The sequence below is a fragment of the Episyrphus balteatus genome, chromosome 3 (genome assembly GCF_945859705.1).
Source record: "Episyrphus balteatus chromosome 3, idEpiBalt1.1, whole genome shotgun sequence".
NCBI classification, from domain to species: domain Eukaryota; kingdom Metazoa; phylum Arthropoda; class Insecta; order Diptera; family Syrphidae; genus Episyrphus; species Episyrphus balteatus.
The window spans coordinates 122,730,396-122,743,335 of NC_079136.1; the positions used below are offsets into that span (position 1 = coordinate 122,730,396).

General features: G+C 32.7%; 2 protein-coding genes across 3 annotated transcripts in view; both read left to right on the plus strand.

Annotated features, from left to right (window-relative positions):
- LOC129916155 (40S ribosomal protein S21) overlaps positions 1-12,940 on the plus strand; it is a 329,284-nt gene that overhangs the window by 31,432 nt on the left and 284,912 nt on the right. The window lies entirely within an intron of this gene.
- LOC129916154 (uncharacterized) lies at positions 3,369-4,329 on the plus strand. 2 transcript variants are annotated; one of them, XM_055995954.1, is made up of 2 exons: positions 3,369-4,033; positions 4,094-4,329. In XM_055995954.1, the coding sequence occupies exons 1-2, from the start codon at positions 3,418-3,420 to the stop codon at positions 4,186-4,188; spliced, it is 711 nt and encodes a 236-aa protein (XP_055851929.1). In that variant the 5' UTR covers positions 3,369-3,417; the 3' UTR covers positions 4,189-4,329. The 2 variants fall into 2 exon arrangements, with proteins under 2 accessions (XP_055851929.1, XP_055851930.1); XM_055995955.1 differs by having other exon boundaries at positions 3,369-3,847; positions 3,944-4,329.

Consider the following 12,940-nt stretch of genomic DNA (forward strand, 5'->3'; position numbering starts at 1 on the left):
AAAGCTGTTCAATTAATAACGTGTCAAGTATATCAAACTTCAAGTGGAAATATATAAAACATAGTGCAACTTTTAAGCAGGTTATGGAAGACGTATTTGAGAAGTGAAGTATTTCTTCCTTATCACTATCAACGCCTCTGATAAAACTTGGTGGCAAATATCAATTCAAATTTTTCTAAAATTCAAATTGAATTGAGGAAGGTTTCAAGCAAAAATAACTCTTAGATTGTGCAACCGGATATAATTTAGCCTAACAACCTTGTGTACGGAGAAAAAAAGTTCACATTAAAAATAAGATGATGTCCTCTTAAAATAAAACAATTTCCGCTTAAATTCTGTTTAATTTATGGTGAAGTTCATTTCAATTTAATATGAATTTTTATCTTAAAAAAACCTACAAAAAATAAAAAATTTAAAATCATAGCTGAATCGGTGATTAATTTTTAAGTTCTTAGACGTTTTACACGAATCATTGTCTTTTTGGGATCAATTGCCGATTTAACTGTCTCTTCGAAGAAAAAAAAAACCCTTTAACCTAGATTTTTTTTTATAAAAACTCTTTATTGTTGCTTTTCGATCCCAAATTAAACGTTTTCACCAAATTCCATTAGGGTGACCCATCATTTTTGTTTTAACTCAAAAAATACCATACCATTGATTTTATCGGAATTTTCGTGAATTCTCCTTATTTCCCTAAAAAAATAAAACACCCTTTCACCTAAAATATTTGTATAGACTGCTTAAATTCTTGGTTTCTGTTATAAATGAAACATATATGTATCGATTTTCGTTGGTGTAACATTTTTGTCCCAGTTTTTGTGGTACTAATTCATAATTTAATCATTTCTTAAAAAAAAAAAAAACACCCTTTCACTCAAGATAATTTTGTAGAATTTTTAAATTCTTAACTTTTTAATTAGCACATTCAAGAAATTAAGAAGATTTGTCCCCTAAATTATGACAATGGCAAAAAATCATGCAGAAATCCGCTTAGTTTAATATATGGATTCCGCTTGTGTTTAGGTGGTCTTTTTTTTCTCCGAGTGTAAAAAAGTGGGTCCCAGAAGTTCGTCTGTCTGTCTGTCTGTCTGTCTGTCAGTCTGTCTGTCAGTCTGTCTGTCAGTCTGTCTGTCAGTCTGTCAGTCTGTCTGTCAGTCTGTCAGTCTGTCAGTCTGTCAGTCTGTCAGTCTGTCAGTCTGTCAGTCTGTCAGTCTGTCAGTCTGTCAGTCTGTCAGTCTGTCAGTCTGTCAGTCTGTCAGTCTGTCAGTCTGTCAGTCTGTCAGTCTGTCAGTCTGTCAGTCTGTCAGTCTGTCAGTCTGTCAGTCTGTCAGTCTGTCAGTCTGTCAGTCTGTCAGTCTGTCAGTCTGTCAGTCTGTCAGTCTGTCAGTCTGTCAGTCTGTCAGTCTGTCAGTCTGTCAGTCTGTCAGTCTGTCAGTCTGTCAGTCTGTCAGTCTGTCAGTCTGTCAGTCTGTCAGTCTGTCAGTCTGTCAGTCTGTCTGTCAGTCTGTCAGTCTGTCAGTCTGTCAGTCTGTCAGTCTGTCAGTCTGTCAGTCTGTCAGTCTGTCAGTCTGTCAGTCTGTCAGTCTGTCAGTCTGTCAGTCTGTCAGTCTGTCAGTCTGTCAGTCTGTCAGTCTGTCAGTCTGTCAGTCTGTCTGTCTGTCTGTCTGTCTGTCAGTCTGTCTGTCTGTCAGTCAGTCAGTCAGTCTGTCTGTCTGTCTGTCTGTCTGTATAAGGAGCTACAGCCTAAACGGATGGACCGATTGACTTCAAACTTGGTATGTAGCATTTTGTGGAGACTCTCCAGAGGGGTTTTTGGAATTAATTTTTTTGGACCAAAATTAACGGTACTTGTCATATACCGATTTTAGTAAAATTGAAATATCTAGAAAACGGCTCTAACGATTTTGTTTAAAAAATGTAAGTTTTAAGCTAAGGTCTATCTTCTAATGAAAAATTATTTTTTGGAAAAACATTAGGTATTAACGGTACCTGCCATAGAACCGTTTTTTTTTTTTCAAATCCGATTATCTCCGAAACTGCTTATTCGATTTCAACGAAACTTTTTGTAAAGAAGCATTTATACAATTTAAATATAAACAAAAAAAAAACAAATTTTCAAAAAAATAATTTTTTTTTTTTTTGAAAAATCAAATTTTCGAAAACGGGACATTGAATTTTTTTGAAATTTTGTTTTTAGATGTTGATTAGTGATTTCTACAAAATGGCATACCAATTTTATTTTAAAACATTTTTTCCAAAAAAGTTATTTATAAAAAATTAGTTTTTTTAAAAAACGGCTCTAACGATTTTGAAATTTTTTTTTCTAAAAATGCATCTCAAAATAACAACCAAAATTGCATACTTGTTTTGGAATGCAATTTGAATTCATATTTTATTTTATTTTTTCCAAATTTCTATATAAAAAGTCTTAAAAATTTAAGCAACTTTAACACTAAGAGCAAGTTCGTGCGACCCAGTCGTGCATTTTATTTTATTAGTTTCCAATAACTTCCGGCTATTGCTTTACTACGTATACTTTAAAAGTAAAGCATCCAGTGTCACAGTGTTAGAGTTAGGGGTGTGCTAAAGCTTATTTAAAAAAAAAGCAATAAAAGCAGTGAGCTGAATATAAAAATAGCAGCTATTAATTGCTGCTATTTAATCACTCTTTAAATATAACGCCGCAACTTGATCTTTAAATTTCTTCCTGATTTGATATACATATGACTGCAAATATGGAATATCTATATTATAAATAAAACGAAAGTGACCATTTTCGAATTTGTGAAGTAGGTAAGAAATAACTCCTTATAAATTTTCTGAAAAAGTGCAGTCAAGTTGCAAAGTACAGAGAGCAGTTTTGCTCATAAAAACAGTGAAATCTTTAATTGGATTGGATTGGATTTTTGTATGGCAGAGGACTGAACAGTGAGCAGTTATATTGAAGAGCAATCGCAACTGTTCTCTGCTCAGTTGAAGAGCAGAGTGATTAAAAGCAGCTATCGCGATAGCAGCTATAGCAGCCTCAGCTCTAGTTAGAGTCATCTTCTGGCAGTCGCAATTAGTTAAGTATCTATATTTCTCACAAAGTCTTATCAGACGTTGACTGATACCAAATAAATGCTTCGTTGCAATCGTTGCACTATAATTAGATAATTTCTCTTGAAGCTTTACTTCGCACGTAATTCAATGAATAGCATTTTATAATATAAAAATATATTATATTTTATTTTTTTTTATTAAATATTGACAAATCGTTAAAGATAAGAAAATAAAAAATATTTACATATATCTATTAAAATAATTTATAAAAATGAATGGGTTATTTCCGGTTTGTTCAAAAATAGTATATAAACCAAACTACTCGATTTGACTGGACATAGTTAAGTTTTATTTCTTGACAAAACAACAAGTAAAATGAAGTTTCTAGTAGTTTTGGCATTATTTGCAGTTTTAGCTGTGGCTGCAGCAAGAAGCCCTCCAAGACCATATCCAATTGAGGATAAGCGAATTGGAGAGAGTAAGTCCGAAGAAAGTTCTGATGAAAGCTCTGAAGAAGATATTGCAAGAATCGACGAACAGAGACCAAATCCTCCAGAAGGACCCCATCCTACCGGTCAAAGAAAGCCACATCATGGTCCTTCACAACAACCAGGACAGGAACCAGAAGAAGGACGTCGTCCTCCACATGAACACCGACCAAGCCATGGACATCAAAAGCCAGGACAGGGTCAACAACCTGGAGAGGGTGAACAACCAGGAGAGGGACAACAACCGGGTGAAGGACAGGAACAAGGACAGGACCAACAACCTGCTGAGGGACAGGAACAAGGACAGGACCAACAACCTGCTGAGGGACAGGAACAAGGACAGGATCAACAACCTGGTGAGGGACAGGACACACAACCAGGTGAGGGACAGGAACAAGGACAGGACCAACAACCTGCTGAGGGACAGGAACAAGGACAAGACCAACAACCTGGACAGGACCAACAACCTGCTGAGGGACAGGAACAAGGACAGGATCAACAACCTGGTGAGGGACAGGACCAACAACCAGGTGAGGGACAGGAACAAGGACAGGATCAACAACCTGGACAGGATCAACAACCTGCTGAGGGACAGGAACAAGGTCAAGAACAACAATCTGCTGACGGACAAGAAGCAGTACAAGGAGAGGCACAATAAACAAACAAAGTCATTCTTAGAATACTTTTTTTGATTTCCAATTCATATAATGAATGATTTATTAAATTGTCCATAAAAAAAGATTCCAATATCCTTTCTTTGCAAATTATAATAAAATAATTATATTGATTTAGCTTTAAACACTATTTTTTTTTCTTCTTGATTTTTTTTCCACACAAACTTTTCCAAACGATATTTTGTCAACCTAGGCTACTGGCAACTGCAGTCGTATGGCTCTTTTCTGTGATCACTGGTAGCCAAGGTTTTTTTGTTTTTTTTTTTTTAAGTGAAAACTTCTTTAGTATCTTAGTGATTTGAAACACGATAAAACGAAAAAGCGACAGTAAGTTAATTCGTTATAACTTTTTTGTTTTTTAAAGATAAATTAATGAAATTTAGACTGTAAATAGGTAATAAACAGGGCTGTATAAAATTCAATTAAATTCATATTCACAATCCTGAGATAACGATGATGATGAAAAAATGATCTTTTTCATTTTAAAAATATCTCAAAACACAATGTGGAGATCTGTTGACGATGAGCAGCCACCAGTATAGGAAGTACCGTAATTTCAGTTTGAAATTTCAACATGGTTTGCTTTAAAAAATTTTAACTTTTTTTTTTATAGATACCGTAGGTACAAATATGATTGAAACATCATATTAAAGCTTAAATAATAAGCTTTTAGAAAATATAAAATTTATTATAGGTTATCGTGTAAAATAATCGACTTGAAGGTGAAAAGGAAGAAAACAGAGCTTGATTTTCTTGCTTTTTTGGATGAAAATTCATTTCCTTCAAAAAATTCTATTACTTTTTGTACATGTCATGACAGACATGATTAAAAAAAAATATTTAAAGCTTAAATAATAACCTTTTATATGATATAAAATTTATTATAAATAGGTTGTCATATAAAAAAAAATGGATTTAAAGGTGATGGAAAAAAAAATTTTAGATTTTTTAGATTTTTTTTTTTTCAAGAAAATTGATTTTGTAAGGTTTCACTTCTACCACGTGTGAATTGCCGCCCAGCTAAATAGATTCCTTTGAAATTTTCTTGTACCCTGCAGGAGTAAATTCTATGACCGTTCTCAAATGTTCCATCGTTAATGGCATTTACATGGTCCCATATTGAAAGGGCTCTTTGGTTGATTCACACACAGGTCATTTCTATCTTCCTTTCTCTTAAAATAGTAGCATACTTTTGGGATCATTACCATACCAACTGACATATTCTCCTAAGGTATACAAACCCTTTAGAAAAAACCCATTACTTATCGTAAAAAATGTCATAAATGCCAAACTTGAAAAATAAATTCTTTTAAAATATTACCAACAAGTAAAAGATCAAATCCCAATTGGCAGAAATAATTGCTATCTTCCAGAAAGACAAAACAAACAAACAAACAGAAGAACAATAAGAAACTTATAATCTTTTCAAAAAATGACATAAAAGTTTTTTTATGTCATTGACAATTCTAAGAATTTCCCTTCTTTTTAAGGTCTTCTTTTAAAAAGTCAATTGTTTTGTTGAATTTTCAAAGTGGCTCTTGAATGGTTGTAACTGTTTAAAATTTCTAGAAAACTTTTATGCCATTTGAATGCCACAAAACAACAAAATTACTTCTAAATTTGATTATGTTTTCATTCCACTTAAAGTCCACTTTAAAAAGAGACACAAAAAAAAAAAAAAAAAACAAGAGCTATATCCTTTTTTGGAAAGTATCCTTATTACACGATTACTAGGAATTAATTTTATCAACTCTTTCTGGGTAATTTACTGAACGAAACCACTGAAATGTGTGGTTTATAATTTTCCTCCTGACACACAAAAAAAAACTCAAAACAAAAAGTGTGACAAGGACACGGTACCTATTTTGTGTTTTAAAGTGAAAAGTATGGACAGACAAGAGTTGTGTGGGACTTTTTTTTTTAAGAGTCAATATTGTTGCTGCACACGACTAGTAGAGAAGTGGTATAAAAGAGTGGTCAGAAAAGTTCTCCTAAAAAAATGAAGGTCTTTTTTAGTTCAAAGTTATATTTCATTTTTTTTTGTCAAAAAAAAAAGTGAAAACAGAGGTAAATAACTTTGGCGCGTTAGCGCAACACCATCATCCATAAAGTTTTTTTTTTTTTTTTGGTAATCCAAAAATGGATAGTTCCCCAGACGACGACGAGGACGTGCAATGTAGGTATAGAATTTTCGTCACCTGCAACAGCCTGGGGATTAATTGAAAATAATAAAAAAAAAAATTCTTTAAAAAAATGTGCTAACAGTAGCAACGAGACGAAATAAAAAAAAAAACAAGAGATAGATTGGAAAATATTTCCATCCTCCTGTGGTAATCCGGGTGAAAAAAATCCTTAAATTTATTCGAAAAGCGACACCTGGTTGCAGTTTTTTTATTTTTTTTTTATATTCTTTGGTATCCTTGTGTATGACTCCTTATTTGAATTTTTACGTACTGGGTTTTTTTTTTTTTTTTTTTGACAAAACCCAAAAATAAAACTTTGTAAGAGTCCATTTTTTTTTATCTATTTGATTTACTATCTCACACTCATGTCAAAAACATAAGAAGGAAATAATTGAAAATAGATTGTTTTAAAATTGAATAAAAAATCTTACCCCGCAAGATTTGACAAGCCATCTAAAACAGAATGGCAGTTCATCTTTTACAATTTGACACGTGTTTTTTAAAATTTTTTAAGGTTTTTCTTCTTTTTGACAGTTTTCAAAAACAAAAAATATTAAAATGTTAAAATGTTCATATGTATATTGGCGACCCAGCAGTTTGTACCACCCTCAATTTTTTTTGGTCATTCGATATAGAGCATTGGCTAAATATCATACACTCGCGAAATTCACCTTTCGGCCGCCATCTTGGATTTTAGTTTTTATTGAATATCTCGATTTCTATTTAACTTACATAAAAGTTGTATGTACAAAAAAACGTAGGCAATTTGATTTCGCATATTTTATGTTAAGAACATTTTTTCGATATTCTGAATATTAAAAAAGTTACACGAGGTAGTACCTCTTTTTATTTTAATTAAATATTAAGATGTAGGGGAGAGTGGGGCTAAATGTAACAGGGGTAAGAATTAACAGCTAAAAAAAGCGATGTTCCTTTCAATATTAAGAAACGCGTAAAGGAGAAAAATGCTCAATTTTTGAATATCTACCGGCACATTTTCTTCAGATGAAGATTAGACGACAGGGTGAGAAGTTACACTAGTGGTGCCCAAAAAATGCATGTTTGTAACTTTTTTTTTTAATTTTATTTTTGGTCTACCTCTTTACCCGAAAAAGATAGAGTGCTAAGTGTTTTTTTGTTATATGCAACCGTGTTTTGGCTCAAATTGCGTGTATGTGTTATGTCTATATCAGTTTCGCTTTTTTTTTAAATTGATTTTATGTGCCAAATTTCATGCTGGGGCTAGTTGTAACATTTTTCCGGGGCAAGTTGTACCATGTAAAAACCTACCTATACTGAAAAACTGTTTACCTAATATAATTAACAACCCTGAATATGAATGCTTGTAATTGAATTTGTATTTATTTTGAAATTGGAAACACATTTTTGAACCACCATTTGAATTCATAAAGCTTATAAAACAATTTATGAATTCGAATAACTTTTATTTAAGACTACTGTCAAATTTTCTCTGGAAATCTTGGATTTGCTCCACTTTTTACAAATTTGCACCAAAACTTCATGACTAAGATTTGTTTTTATTGTTATTAATTAAAAACAAATAAATATAAACAAATAAAGGTATTTTTCTCTTATTTTTAGTTCTTGGTACAACCTACCCCGGTATGTGTTACACTTTGCCCCGTATGTGGGGTAAGTTGAAACAACACGATTTTTTTTTTGGAAGCTATATTTTTCAACATTACCGTTATGTTTTGCTAAATTTTTATGATGGATCTTGGAGCTAAAACATGGGTCTTTAATTTAAAAAAGGTCTGGTTGACCCACTTTCAAATTTGTAGGAGAACCATCGATTTTAGAAAAAAGTGTTACATTTGGCCCCACTCTCCCCTACCTATTTTTAGAAAAAAAAATTTCAAAAACTTTCTAAGTAAACTAATTTTTTGTAAATATATTTTTGAGAAAAAAAAAAAATTAAATAAAGTTTGTATGCCATTTTGTAGTTATTATTAATCAACAATTAAAATCAAAATTTCAAAAAAAAAACAATGTCACGTTTTCGAAAGTTTTTTTAATAGTAAAAAAATCAAGAAATTTCATTTTTGGTTTATTTAAAAATTATGTAAATTTATTTGTATAAAAAATTTCGTTGAAATCGAAATAGTAGTTCGGAGAAAATCTGATTTAAAATAACGATTCTATGGCAGGTACCGTTAATAATAATTTTCGAAAAAAGAGGTTGCCTGTAAAGCCGGTTTACGGACGATGATTTTACGTGATAACGTCATCAGAAAACAGGTTGTGTGCTTTTGTTTAAAATGAGTCAATTGAAGCGTTTACTTATTTCAAACAATCATAATTAACAAGAAAAATCTTGATGAATCCAAATGGATTTATATTTTACTCAATGTATGCGACATACGCAGACCACACACACACACACACACAAAGAAACAACAGAATATTTACTCTGAAAATAATTTATTGGTATTTTGTTGAATTAATTTGTGTCTGTAAATTGTCAAGGCATCACAAGGATCTCTCTATGGTAAAACATCATCACTTTCTATTCGAAATTGGCCAACGTAGAGAATGGATTGGGGGCTTGGGGGGAGTAAAAGTAATTCACTTGTCTCAGAGAATTATAAATAACTGAAAGATAGAAATAGAGATAGAGGAGGTCTCCAGAGGGCCTGGCTGTTGGTAACTTGTTAATTACGTTCGTACTTATTTAATTACTTATATCTGTTTCCATTCGTTTGTTTGTTATGGATTCTATAGAGAGAGAGAATCAGAGAGTGAGGTTTTATAAGAGTCAAAGATGAATCCTTGCAGTGTGTATAAAAGTTTGTTATGCTTTCCTTTAATTGCCCTTAGACTATGCGGTCGCCTTTCTCATCGTATATAATCGCATGAAAGTTTTATGAGTTTGACTTTTGTCCTTGGTTATTGTTCTTTTGAGAAGATCTTCTATACCTTTATTGTTATTTCTATTAGGACAGGTGTATATTTATATGTGTATGTTAGTTGTTAGGTTAAGGGATATTATGTGTAATCTATGCTTTTGAGTACTACAGCATTTAGAGTATAGAGTTCATGAAGTAGCTATGTGAAAAGCTTTCTGTTTATTATAACCCAGCAATATTGAATTGTACCTACTTCAAATGTAGGCAATTAATTTTGTGTGTTTTATTTTAATCCTGAAATGTGAGGTCCTGACTGATTCGGTTTTATTTAAGGGGAAAAAAACTGGACATATGTACAATTTTTGAAACAACATTTTTTTTTTACTGGGGAATTCCGAGAAATTACCGCCGGAGCTCTGCCGCATGGTTTTTTGGACGATACACTTAGAAAAAGCTGATCTAAAAACAAGCGGATTTCGGCATGATTTTTTTTACCAAGAATCTTAAATCAAGGGGAAATCCACTCAAACTAAGATGAAAAACTTTTTATTTTTATGATAATTTTTTTTTTTTATGCGAATCTTAAATTAAATGAATTTTCGTTTAATTTAAGACGAAAGTTATCTTGGCAAAAAAACATGCAAAAATCCGCTTGTTTTTACACGCAGAAAAAGAACACTTAAAAAACAAGCGATTTTCTGCATGTTGTTTGTTTTTTTTGCTAAGATGACTTCCATATTAAATAATGCGAAAACATAATTTAAAGATACAAAAAAAACATGCAAAAATACGCTTGTATTTGGGTCTAGCCGCATACACCGTGCGGAACATATGTTCCCACGAAATTACTTAGAATCGAATTTTCATTTTTACTCGGGTAAGGTAAGAGCCAGCCGAATCTCATCAAAAACTCCTAAATCACAGACAAAATTGATAAACAACAGACAAAAAATTGTTAAATTGTAACTAAAACTAAATCGCAGCAGAAATTGATAATTCACAGTCGAAATTGATAAATCGCACCGGAAACTAGAAAATCGGAATTGAAACCTGAAAATCGCTGCTGAAATTTATACATCTCTGCGGAAACTAGTAACTCGCAGATGCAGCAGAAGCACAGGCTGAGAAAATCACAGCCGATATTGGTTAATCGCAGGTTAATCTGTTGAATTGCCACAAAAACCGTTAAATTTTAACCGAATCTGGTAAATCGCAGGTGAAACTGCCAAATCGCAACAAAAATTAGTTAATCGCAGCCAAATCTAGAAAGTCAGAAAGAAATTGGAGGAGCCATTTGAATGTGGTAAATGAAAGTGATAAATTGCAAGTAATAACTGGTAAATCGCATGACTTTTAAATTTCAGCTGAATCTGGAAAATCATAACCGAAAGTTGTAATTCGCAGTCTGAAATCTGAAAATCGCTGCTGAAATTCATAAATCACATTCGAAATTGCATAATCGCAGATGTACCAGAAAACAGACTGATAAATCGCAGTCTAAACTGTAAAATCGCAGCCGAAATTGGTAAAACGCAGTAAAAAAAACTGTTGAATTGCCACAAAAACAATTAAATTGTATAACCGAATTTGGTAAATCGCACCTGAATCTGGAAAATCCTAACCGAAAATTGTAATTCGCAGTCTGAAATCTGAAAATCGCTGCTGAAATTCATAAATCACAGTCGAAATTGCATAATCGCAGATGCACCACAAAACAGGCTAATAAATCGCAGTCTAAACTGGAAAATCGCAGTCGAAATTGGTAAATCGCAGTAAAAAACTGTTGAATTGCCTAAAAAACAGTTAAATTGTAACCGAATTTGATAAATCGCAGCTGAATCTGGAAAATCCTAACCAAAAATTGTAATTCGCAGTCTGAAATCTGAAAATCGCTGCTGAAATTCATGATGCACCAGAAAACAAGCTGATAAATCGCAGTCTAAACTGAAAAATCGCAGCCGAAATTGGTAAATCGCAGTAAAAAACCTGTTGAATTGCCACAAAAACAATTAAATTGTAACGGAATTTGGTAAATCGCAGCTGAATCTGGAAAATCATAACCGAAAATCGTAACTTGCAGCCTGAAAACCTTATAATCGCTGCTGGAACTCATAAATCGCAACCGAAACCTGGAAATAGCAGACGAAATTGATAAATCACAGCCGAACTTGGTAAATTATACCCGAAGCTTTGTAAATCTCAGGTAAATCATAGCCGAAACTCAAGGATGATGAACCAAATTTTATAAATAGCAGACGAAAATTCAAAATCACCGAATATCGTAAATCGCAGCCAAAACTATTAAATCAAACGTACAGCTGCATAATTTCAGAAAAACTGGTAAATTGTAGCCAAAACTAGTAAATCGCCCAGAAACTGCTAAATTGAAGCTGACATGCTTTAAATCGGTAGTATTTCAAATTTACCCTACAATGTTCCCGGTTTTGTTTTAAGGCTCTGCCAAAATCAACGCGATATAATTGTAGGAAGAATTAAATTTTCGCCCTATCAGCCTTCATTTACATGACGGCAAACAAGATTAATTTCATCGTGTTAGTGTTAAAATGTAAATGTGAATTAATATTGACAGTCGAATTAGTCCAATGTTTTGCGTTGGTTTGGAAACAACAAATCGTAAAAAAAACATACACTGAAAACCTTCATCCACAAGAAAGACATCTAGTTTATTACACTTAACTGCCCCAAAAAAAAAAAAAAAAAAAGAAATCATTCAACATTTGCCTGAGACAAATTTCGAGCCTAAGCACACTTCTTGACGTTAAATGATTTAGTAGAAGTTTGGGGATTTGTTTACCTAATAGTCCAAGCGGCGACCGTCGAGTTACTTAGCTCATAAGGTTAGAGGTTAAAATTGGTGTCAAATGAAAGATAAGTTGATACTGAAAATAAAAAAATAGGGTTGACACTTCTAAAATGGGAACTTTCATGTGGCAACCCTATTTGAAAGGACAAATTGTCACATAACTAAAACATTCATATCTTTGTTGTTTGGCCAGATAAAAATTTTTTTTAAATGCCAAACGAAAGTCAAAATATTAAAAAAAAAGAGTGTGTGTACCTGTACATGTACACGCGACTGAAGTTATACTTCTCATTCAGTATATATAAATGAATTTCATTTGATATTTTTAATTTCTATTATTAAATTAATTAATCCACACTTCGTTTTTTACATTTTTATCAAGTGAACAATAAATTAATTCTTTCATCCTCCTTGCGTCCATGTAGTTTTCAATTTAATCTGTGAAATTTACTCATGTTGTGCGGTTCAGAACGTACGGTATATGCTTAACGAAAGTAAACAAATTGCGCATAAAATATGCTATATGGTAATTTTATGAGGATTGTGTGTGCTTCAGCACTAGTAGTAGCAATATGCAACTTGCAGGGTTGCTAAAAAGCTCAAAAGTGAGCTGAGCTCAGCTCGCAGCTCAGCTCAAATTTTGAGCTAGCTCACTTTTGAGCTATGTACCATAGCTCAGCTCATTTGAGCTAAGCTGAAAGTGAGCTGAGCTGAAGGTTGAGCTGAGCTGTCGGTGAGGTGAGCTGAGCTGTTGGGTGAGCTAAGGTAAAGTGAGCTGAGCTGAGCTGTGATGGGTGATAGGATACATTGCTTTTTATTTGGAAAGTATAATGAAATATGAAGATATTTTAAACTTTTATAT

Bases quoted from the DNA above. Each gene is read 5' to 3' on its own strand.
- LOC129916154 (XM_055995954.1), top strand. From the start codon at position 3,418: ATGAAGTTTCTAGTAGTTTTGGCATTATTTGCAGTTTTAGCTGTGGCT. The intron at 4,034-4,093 runs CTGGTGAGGGAC...AGGATCAACAAC, and splicing joins ACAAGGACAGGATCAACAAC to CTGGACAGGATCAACAACCT.